Raw genomic sequence first — 10953 nt, 5'->3', positions numbered from 1 at the left:
CAACACTCAGAGGAGCACTGGCCCGGGGGGGTTAAAATAAAGATGACCCTCGGGAGCGCGACTCCCAAGGGAAATGGTATAGGTGGCAAATGTTACAACCAAGGATGGGCCTTGCTGGAGGAGTTTTATTCAAAGCGAACTGTCAAGGGGGTCCGATAACCCCAACCGTGTTAGGAACGTAAAATCAGGGAACATAACACCGGTATGACAGAAACTAGGGCGGCAAGATGGAATAAAACACCAGGAAAAAAGGCCAAGCCTTCCACCCTTTGCCAAGTATATAGATGCATTAATTAAATAAGAGATAATGTGATATCCCAACATATCCATGTTCCAACATGGAACAAACTGCAGGGCACCTACAACTAGCAATGCTATAAGAGGGGTTGATCAAAATTGGTAACATAGCCAAACAACGGTTTGCTAGGAAGGTGGGTTAGAGGCTTGACATGGCAATATGGGAGGCATGATAAACAAGTGGTAGGTAGCGCGACATAGCGATAGAGCGAACAACTAGCAAGCAAAGATAGAAGTGATATCGAGGGTAATGGTCATCTTGCCTGAAATCCCGCTAGGAAGAAGAACGAGTCCATGAAGTAGACGAACCAACGTAGTCGAACGGATCCTCACAAATGCAATGTTACCGGAACTAACACGAAGAAGAACCACCGGAAAGAAGCAAACAACATGGTAAACCAACAAGCATAATCATGGCATGATGCACAATCAAGTATGATGCATGTCTGGTTTAAAGAGGCATGGCATGGCAAAGTGCAACAAACAATACTACAAGTTAAGTGGAGCTTGATACAATATGCAACGAGTTGCATATTGACGAAACTTCACAACAATTATTCAGTTCTCTCCTGTTTAAACTACTCAACAATATTAAATGTTGTTAAACATGGCAAGAGGTGAAGCATATGTAAACTAAATATTTAGGCAAGTTTAAATGAGGCCGAAAATAACAACAACCATTCCGGAAAAACCACATGTGCATATCTAGCAATTTTTAAGCAAACAACAATTTAAATATTTTAAATGTTATTATCATGATACGGATGACATATGCAAGTTTTATGAAAATGTTAACGTGCGCATGTTACGAAGCATTTGTCATCGTGGCGGAAACGAAAGGGGTGCCATGGCAACGGCAACGGAAATGATTCCCCGACAACATTCCGGTTTCGGTAACTCGATTGAGATGCCGGTGCAAAGGAAAGTGTGGATGTGCAGAACATGCTAGAGACGGTGGGGTGATCCCGGTCATCGGGTTCCCACGGATCGACGGCATGGCAAACGAGGAGGAACGTGCAAGGAACAATTCAAACATGGTGCAAACATAGGGTGCATCTCAAAAAACACATGCATTCGTCCATGGGTCATCGTCTCGGTGGTTATACCTTCGAAGCGTGCCTTTTCGGAACGGATCAAGTTCGGAGCGGTGCAGAGGAAGTAGACGTTCTCGGGATGGTCGTAGTGGAAGTAGTCGTTCACGGAAGTCGTGGGAGTCGTGGTACATGTTCGAGAAGCGGTAGAGGTACGGGTCTTCGACAACGATCGTTGTACACGTTCAAATAGTAGTCATACACGTCGACGGTAGTGGTACATGGCGAGGAACTTGACGTCGACGATGCCTTCGAGGGTCGATGGTAGGGGTAGTTGTCGCATCACCGGGCGTAGTCGTACACTTGGTGTCCTTGGGGCATCGGCGATAGTCATACTCGAAGCGGTAATTGGCGAATCCTGGACGGTCTTGGCGGTCTCCGGTGGAGGTGTTTGTTCCTTTGACAAAGGAAAACAACGGCAGCAGAAGGCATCACAGGAGCTAACGGGTGTGGTTGCCTGCGGACGACAGGGACATCCGGAGATGCAGCGGCAGAACCAAAACAACAACAGCAACAACAACAACAACAACAACAATAACAACAACAACAACAACAACAACAACAACAACAACAACAGCAGCAAAGAAGCCGCCGGCGGCTGGAGCAGATCGGGCACCGTGGTGCTACGCTCCATTGCGAGCACAAGCAAGGCAGAGGGAATCCAGGGGTCGTCGGCGTCGACCGGTGCTCCGGGAATGTTGAGGAGGCGCTGGCGCGTCGGGGAACTTGAAGGTCTAGGCCTCCGGGTAGCCGCGGAGGTCAGAGGGTGCGGCGACGGGGCCTTGCTGGTGGACGACCGGTGACGAAGGCTAGCCGGGGTGGTCGCCGGCGGCATTGGCGCGGTGGCGAGCTGGCGTAGTGGCGGAGGAGACGACAGCGAGGCGCAGAGCGGAGGCAGAGGGGACGGGACGAGGCGCAGGTGAGGGAGCTGCTCGGCGGCGCTCGATTCTGGCGGGGTCGAGGGAGGAGCGGGCGGCGGCCTCCGGGCATCGCGAGGGAATGAGGAGGAGGGGTCGGGTCGAGGCACGATGAGCTCCTCTTGTGTGCTGCGGCGCTGGAGGGAGAGAACGAGAGGAGGAGGTCAGGGGCTCAAGGCGTAGGGTTAGGAAGGAGGTTGGGCCTTAGAGATGGATGGGCCGGCCTAGGAGTCAAGCCCAAGAGGCCAGTGGTGCAGGCCACCCCTCTCTCTCTCTCTCTCTCTTAGCCTCTCTTTTCATAACAGAATACTAAAGAGAAAGAAAAGGGAAGAAAAGAAAAGGTTAGAGAAAGAGTTTGTGCAAGGGGATTATTTTCCCAGACTCACCAAAAATGAGCTTGATCCCGAAAAAATAGAAGTGGGCACGCGGTTGAAGTTGAATTCAAACTCATTCAAAATTAATTCCAAATGATTTGAATGGGAAGTGAGGTTAGGGAAGGTCCAAAAATGTTGAGACTTTTGGAGGAGCCTCAAAAAATGGAGAAAGAATTATCGGCAAGGTTTGGAGATCAACTCGAAGCAGAAAAAGGCATGGGGAATATTTGCAAGTGTGTTTATGGGTGATTCCAAAAAAAATGGAATATTTGATAATAGCTCCCTATTAATAGTAGGAGACTTTTATATGTTATAAAGAGAATTTCACCATGTGAATTTCCCTCGATTTAAATGGATCTAAGACCCATACAATTTATTTAGTTGAGTTTTAAAAACTAAATGACATGCTGGCATGATGACATGATGCAATGCAAAAATAAATAGAGCAAGCACAAATGAAACACACGGAGGTCAGAAAAATATGGAAGTCTTCTAGAGCATCGGTCTTGGGGTGTCACAACTCTCCTCCACTTACAAGAGATCTCGACCCGAGATTTAAGGATGGCACCAAGGAGAAATGGAAGAGGAAGAGGTAAGACAAAGTTGTTTCTTTGACAAATGAGTGAAACCAATGAACCAATGAACGAGTGAAACCAATGAACCTTGAGAGGTTAAAAACTTGAAAGAAGGACACACAGAGTTAAACGGAATTGAGAGCACTCCGGTAGGAAATAAAAACAAGGAACACCATGTGAATCTTGGAGGTTGCAGAGCTGTGAATGACGAGCACAAAGGACAAGAAGGAATTGAAACCACTCTGGTTGAAACGAGATAAACAAGGAACAAGGAAGAACAAATTCGAACATCACTCTGGTTGAAAAGAGATGCAAGACTTGATAAGATGAAAAGAACTTGAGCAGAGGACACAACACTCATGTTAAATGGATAAGCAAGAAAAAGAACATGATATTTACAAAATGAAATGATGGGTCGAAGAGAGTAACATCACAATGCCTCCAGAACAAATGAGTGGAATGAAAAGAACGGATAAGAGAACATCAACTTCCACCATGACTAAACATGAAGGAGCCTTCCTACGAAGAAGGGTTGAACGGAGTTGTTGAAAAATCAACAACAAAAAGATATGGTTCCCGTGGATTTATGGAAAACATCTCAAAATTATGAGGTGACGACCAGCCACTAACGGAATCAATCAATTTGATTGAGAACACCAAAGAGATGAAAAACTTCTTCCACCAAGATGATAAAGAGATAACTTGGATCATTGTTAAGCACCGCAATTAGCAACATTCCTTAGGGAAGGCTTTAGGTGTAATCTAACCCAAGATAACTCCAATGAAGAGATTGATGGGTTGCAAAGGATCTCGTGAACGAAGAGAAAATGATGGGTTTAAATATCTCATCCGTGACCACTTGCGAATCATGAAATACGAAGGGAAATTGTCAAGAATGACATAAGACCACCTTAAAAGATAATGTACAAAGAATTGCACTTCGGATGCAAGGTGAAGAATGCTTGAACTCCTCCAAAAAAGACATGTGTTGAGCACCCTTTTTAATTTTAAGTATAGCTTGGCGGATCATAACTGCAGAAATCTTGAAGAACAATTGAAGAATGAAAAGAATGCTTGACGAACAACCATGTAGAGTCTCCATGAAGAACTCCGGTAATAAAAGAATGATCAAACAAAAGGAAAGTTGAAAATAACTCCGGAATTAGCCTTGCAATGATTAGATGGAGCTTTGAAATGACATATTTGAAATAACTTGGAGCTCCGGAAAAGAAAAGATGAAGCATCTCGAACCAAGAAATGTGACATAATGAACCACTTTGGAAAGAAGAAACTAGATCACTTGAATGAAACAAAAATAAGAATTACATTAAGCGTATCCTTCACCAATTTAAAATGATGACAAGCCACAGATTTGGCATACTACTTATTCTCGTAGAAAGGTTTAAGAGAGAGATAGCGTAAACTTGAGAAGGTCTTCAACGATCCACCGGTAGAATTGAAACAACGAATAAATAGATACGGTAACCAAGGAAGAGGAATCTTGAGCAAACCGCCGTAAGAATTGAAAATGAAATTAGCAACAACTGTCGCTACACCTATTCAATTGATGAAGGGATGCAGATAGTCTGGGCCTAATACCAAACAGACATCGCAGCCAAACCTAAACATCTAAGAACTAAGGTCCCAACCAGGACGCCTGCCGGGTATGGGGCACCTACCAGTCCGGCGCACTCCTCAACCAGGACGCCTGTCGGGTATGAGGCCGCCGCAGCCACCTGCCACCAATCCATCTTCAAAGTTGTACTGTTGCATGTACCGTGCCAGGTCTATCTGCCATCGACGCCACCACGACGTCCGACAACCTCGTCCTCCTGCGCGAGTCCATCCTCCCACAGCGAACTCTGAATCTGCATTGCGCCACACCGTCAAGATCCGTCGCCATCAGTGTGTAGGATGAATCACCGCTCCACCAAAGAATCCGTCTTCTGGTCCCCCAATCACGTGTGTACCTCCAAGAATGATGCCCCCAAGGAAGGAACGACACCAAAGCGCCGCCATCATCCAATCATCCGATCTAGGGTTCCCCCGGAGATAGCAGAGAGTGGCCTTGAACTTCTCCACGGCGATGCCTTCAAGAAAGGAACGACGCAGATAGCGCCGCCATCGCCGGCCTTAGCAGACGCCGAAGACAAGTTTTCACCCAGATCAGTTCGAAGGGATCCAACTTTCATGCACGGGCCGCCGTCACCACCAGCACCACCAGGCAGAACCCTGGAGCACCGGCAGATCAGCGAGCCGCCGGCACCACCGCATCCAGATCGCCGGCCACGCCGGGACGCCGCCATCCCCCGCGCCGTCCGGGTCAAAGAAGGAGTCACCGACCGCGCACAGGGACCACCGCCGCCTACACACGCCGGAGCGTCACCGAGAGCCCAGCGCCCGCCACCGCTTGCTGAGGGCCGCCGCCGCGCGCCCCGAGCGGACTCCCACACACACCAGAAGAAACCGCGAGTGTGAGCCCTGCCGTCGCCCCAAGCCCGCGCCGGCGCGCCCCTCCTCCAGCGTGCCGCCAAAAACCGCCGCGATCCGCCCGCGCCAGATCTAGCGAGTCATGGGAGAAGAGATCCCGCCGCCGCCGATGCCGACCGGGCTTTGCCCGGCGGCGGCGAGGAGGAGAGATCGGGGGAGGGACGAGGACGTGGCGGCGCTAGGGTTCCCCCCGGTCGCCGCGCAGGGGCGACCCGGGAGGAGTCGGGAGGAGATCATCTTTCCTTCTTGCTTTGACGTACGTACATCATTTCCTCTCATCTCAAGTACATATAGACAAAGCTACCTACGCGGCTACGCCCACTTCTTCCTCCCTCCTCCGTCTGCTTTACTGAAGTGGAGAAATGCATGTCTAGTAGTGATCGTTTCGTGTAAGTAGGCAGTATCCGTTTTGGGCATGCTGGCTACTTGAGGAACGCAGAGGCCCCTTACGTGTCGACCTCCCTGCGGTGTGTTTGCTGCGCGAAAGTGCCAGCTGAATTTCAACACAAGTCGGAACTCATGCCACACCTAGCAAGTGGATGCACAGAAGACGGCATGCACCTCGACACCGCAGGGAAGATCGTCGAAGGAGTGAGTTTGTATATGGTCAAACTTCTAAAGTTTCCCGGAAGATCGTCAAGGGGGTGATCATGAAAGGGCGGAAGACCTCGTCTAGTAGTTTAGGCCAGGATTTTTAGTCCTCTCGCAGGGGTGGCCGTTTAGCAGGGTGCTGGCGCTTCATCTTTGAAGCCATGTCAACTGAAATATTCTAATGAAATTCGAGCTTTGATCATCATACACAGAAACTTGCAGGTATTGTCTTATTGTCTTGATCTAGCATCATGGAGAACGAATCATCTAGAGTTGGTTTTCCGGGCTCTGGTCTTTCTCGAGTTCGTTCACAACAAAGTTTGCCAGGCGGTAAAGGTTTTTCTTTCTTTCTCAAGTCATTACGCCTCTAAAACTTGTAAAAGTTGAAGATCTCCACAACAAAGCACAGGGTGTCTTGTAATTTTTATGTAAGTAGTCTCTCCCACTACGCACTTATTTCTATCTAGATAAAGCTTCTCCCACATAAAGACACATCGTCATACATGTCGATGCCATTAGTTTTAGATTTCTTGTACGGATGCAGAAACACAGTTCAAGCAAGTATAGAACACACGCACGAGACATGACATTATCATGGAGGCTGAATAATCTAGCTACTCCGTCTTGGAGGAACCAATGACTGCAACCTGAGCTTCAATGCAGCACTTTGTCTTCACGAGATAACCTTTTGAGGAGTCCTTGAAGTCTTCCAGCGATATGAACTTCTCCCATCCCCATGTCAAGGCGCGATTGTTGAACTGCAACCTGCCTAACCCACCCCCCCCCACCCCCCCCCCCCCCCCCCCCCCCCCAAAAAAAACCATGTTAATCAGGAAATATGATGATAAAAACTTGTTTTAGTATCTCAAATCTGGTCTATTGCGTGAAATTTCTGCTAAAGGGCAAACCTGATAATTTCATGTGCTTGCCAGTTTCCTGGTCTTTGATGCTTATGCTAACGTCTGCCAGGATCGCCGAGTCCTTATGGAATGTATCCGGCACCTTGGTGCTCAGGTACAGGGAGAGGTAGTTCCCATTCTTATCGGAACCAGATGGATAGAGAGTGATGGACCTGAAAATTGGAGAACACCACACGGTGTAATTCATCACTGATAAGTCGAACTCCAGCGTCTTTTTTTTAAAAAAAAAGAAGAAGTATGGTAGCCTCTCTGTTCAAATGAAATTCAGACAATTCTGTATAAACCTAATAATTAAGAATTAATATTATTGGTCAAGTTACCATTTGTGTCCACAGAGCTCAAACTCTGGGGAGGTGCTCGGGTTCTTCAACACAAAGAAATCATCAATGTTCCAGGTGTAGATTTGCGGGTCACTGCAGATGTTGCTAATCTTCTGAACAAACAGTGTCTCTGACACATCGTTACCTTTAACAGCGACAACTTTAATGAACTGGATACCGAAAACACAGCTGTCTTTGACAAGGAATCCAGAGGATTGCTCCTTAAGCTTCGTGAGGGGGATCATGCATGGGCTCCCAGAGATTCTGCTTGTAGCCTGAAAATTGTGGCTCACTGCAAACAGAATATTCAAATGTAAGGCATAAACAGAGAAATGATGCTGTTCCTCTGGTAAAAAAACAGGTTAGAATCTACACTATCAATCTAGTAGCCGACCAGTTGTGAAGCTTAAAGAACTACTATTTGCTAACCTACCTTGATGCTGTTCGTGGTGCTTTCCATGTGACTGGTCATATATCAAGAACTTGAAAGTTGCCTCCACGACTGTATGGGATCTCTCAGATACTTGAAACAGCACAAGCATAAGAGATACATATTCATTTTCGTCGCCACTCTTTCTGTCCCTTGGGTTCAGCATCAGGTGCCTGCAAATCAAGTCAAGAGACAGCAAACAAGTGAGAATGCATCAAGCTATCCACTCTGTTGGAATAGCTGAAAAAAATAGCAACTGTACCAGTTATGACCCCTGATCTCAAACACACTGGAGTTCGTCCATGATTTACCCTTATCAAGAAGCGATGAGAAACCATCGATCCTCCATTTGAAGGTAATCTCTGACCCGTTGGACTCCTGGCAACGCGCCTGGTTTGACTGGCCTACAAAACAACAATGCTTGCATCAGTAACAGCATGAAAAGATCACAATATATAGCAGCTCAAATTACAACAGCAGATCATGAGACGGAGAAGCACTCATGATTGATCCGTTAAATTAGTGCAGTTTTGTCAATTATCTGATTTTGAGTCTAAACCTTGTTTATAAGCTGAACAATCTAGTTGCAGTTCAAGCAAGAAGCAAAAAAAAGAAATCCTTACAGCCACGACAAACAACAATGCTTGCATCATTATGACGGCATCAAATGGTCACAATGTATACCAGCTCAAATTATTATCACACGAGTGGCCAGTAAGAAGCACAAAATAAACCCTTACTTGAACCAGTAACACATGAGTTGTCAATAAGTCTTGCCTCCTTGGATTTCAGACTCTGCCCGTGGTTTGAGCTGCCTGAAACGACAACAATCCTTGCATCAGTAATAGCACCAGAGGATCACAATAGAAGCTCAAATTACAACTACAGGCCGCAACCCGGGAGACAAATAGGCGACAATGATTGATCCGTTAGATTAGTGCAGTATTGTCAATGAATGCGATGTACTGTTGTTCTTCTAGCTTTGTACACACGAATATGATGAAGAATGGCAAATTTAGCTGTGCTAGAATTACTCAGCAAATGGGTTAAGATTTCTACTTGCTTCTTCCCGGGGACTTTGGACAGACGCAAACCTTTTTTTTTTGCGATCTTGGACTGAGGCAAACTGATGGAAGAAAGTCCAAGTAGTACTGGGAATTTCCTAACATACATATGATGGTTACTTTGGCTAAACAGGAGGTGAATGAAAAGGATGAACATCTTCTTTTGTTTTTTGTGAATGAGGATGAACATCTTCTTTGGTTGTCTTTCAGTAAAATAATTCAGTACTTAATATATGATTTTGTGAACAGTCTGAACCTTGTTTATAAGATGAACCATCTAGGCCAATTCAAGTAAGAGGCAGAAAAGAAAAAGGGACTTGAAAGAAATCCTTACAGCCACCAGAAAAAAGTGATGCTTGCACCAGTATCACAACAGATAACATGATATAGCAGTTCAAACAAATTATTATCACAAGTTGCCCAGTAAGAAGCAAAAGTAAGCTAGTTCAAAAGAAATCCTTACTGCTGGCGCCGGTAACACAGGAGTTGCCCATAGCTCTTGCACTTCCTCTCTCCAGGGATCCTCTGCAATCGAAATCAATCACAATGTCATTAATCAACAATATATACTCTCCGTTAAGAACATACAGATTTTACCCGCAAAAAAAGAAGAACATACAGAGTTGTGGCACTTTAGAAACGAACGAACATGACAATCTCAAAAGGCAGTGCAGATCTCAACCAAATAATTACCGCCAAAACGGGAAATGGAGATCAAGAGTACAGCCGAAAGAAGGAAATTGTACGTAATAAAGAGATGGCAAGCAAGCCTTCCAAAAAAATATGGCAAGTTCGCCTCTTTACTTTTCTTCTCCCAACCTCGCACTCACAGTATGAAATTAGATCTGTGCAATTAGAGACAAAAGAACATGGTAATCTTGGAAGGCAGTGAAGGCCTCAACCAAAATAACTGTTGGTGAACGGAGAGGACCGAAAAAGAAGATCAAGATAGAGCTCCACAAACCAAGCAGGCTGGAAAGAAATGGAGCGCCTCAATCTTGATCTGTAAAAAAAGCCGTATAAGAAAACGCAGGAGCTTGCGTTGGAAAACACCCAAAAAAACAGATTGCAAATTCCCCCGTTCCATTTCGTCTCCCAGCTCACAGTAATAACGTACGTCGAAGAGACGAAAGGGGTGGCGGTCGGGGGTGGGGTCGGGGTCGGAGGCGGAGCGTACCTCTCGCAGACGACGCGGTGCCTTAGTTGTTGCAGACGAAGCAGCAAGGGTTTTATGGAGGTAGGGGTGGAAATTGGTAGCGGATAATCCGAAATATCCGATATTCGTATTCGAGAAAATGCCTATTCGTATCCGAAACATCCGCATCCGGACCAAAATGGAAATGAAAATTATCCATATCCGAATTTATTAAACAAATAAAAAATAAAATATGGTAAGAGATTTTGAGACAAATATGGATATGGAAGTGAATATATCCGTATCCGAATAAGATTATGGGAGGTAATTTTCAAAATTCTAGACCCAATATTCCAATTATCCAACATAAAAGCCAAATAAGTGGTCAAATTTTACTATTTATATGATTAAACTTATAAATTATTATGCATTACAATAGTATTTATTAATAAACCTATTTATCATTGACTTATTGTATGTCACAAGTTGATTATTTCAGGTCACATAGGTATCGACTAATTTACTTAAGCAACATGTTAATATTATTCGTATCCGTTCCGAATCAAGAAAATATCCAATACGTATCCGTATTTGAATAATATCCGAGTCGCATCCGTATCCGATAACATCCGTATTCGGATTCGTATTCGTTTTGAAAATATGAAAATGGAAGTGGCAAGAGCACTATCCGATCCGCATCCGTACCCGATAACATCCGTATTCGGATTCGTATTCGTTTTGAAAATATG

The 10953-nt window shown here is 45.4% G+C and overlaps 1 protein-coding gene across 3 annotated transcripts; it reads right to left on the bottom strand.

Annotated features, from left to right (window-relative positions):
• Positions 1–6727: 6727 nt before the first annotated feature.
• Positions 6728–10264, bottom strand: LOC125516124. 3 transcript variants are annotated; one of them, XM_048681689.1, is made up of 8 exons: positions 10247–10264; positions 9533–9594; positions 8746–8820; positions 8268–8409; positions 8009–8178; positions 7576–7867; positions 7244–7407; positions 6728–7104 (listed from the first exon to the last, which is right to left on the bottom strand). In XM_048681689.1, the coding sequence occupies exons 2-8, from the start codon at positions 9561–9563 to the stop codon at positions 6950–6952; spliced, it is 1029 nt and encodes a 342-aa protein (XP_048537646.1). In that variant the 5' UTR covers positions 9564–9594; positions 10247–10264; the 3' UTR covers positions 6728–6949. The 3 variants fall into 3 exon arrangements, with proteins under 3 accessions (XP_048537646.1, XP_048537700.1, XP_048537587.1); XM_048681743.1 differs by lacking the exon at positions 10247–10264 and adding an exon at positions 10034–10172 and having other exon boundaries at positions 6728–7100; XM_048681630.1 differs by lacking the exon at positions 10247–10264 and adding an exon at positions 10034–10167.
• Between the last annotated feature and the right edge of the window lie 689 nt (positions 10265–10953).

This window comes from Triticum urartu, chromosome 1, assembly GCF_003073215.2.
Source record: "Triticum urartu cultivar G1812 chromosome 1, Tu2.1, whole genome shotgun sequence".
Taxonomy (NCBI): domain Eukaryota; kingdom Viridiplantae; phylum Streptophyta; class Magnoliopsida; order Poales; family Poaceae; genus Triticum; species Triticum urartu.
This window is presented reverse-complemented; position numbering and strand designations above follow the sequence as displayed.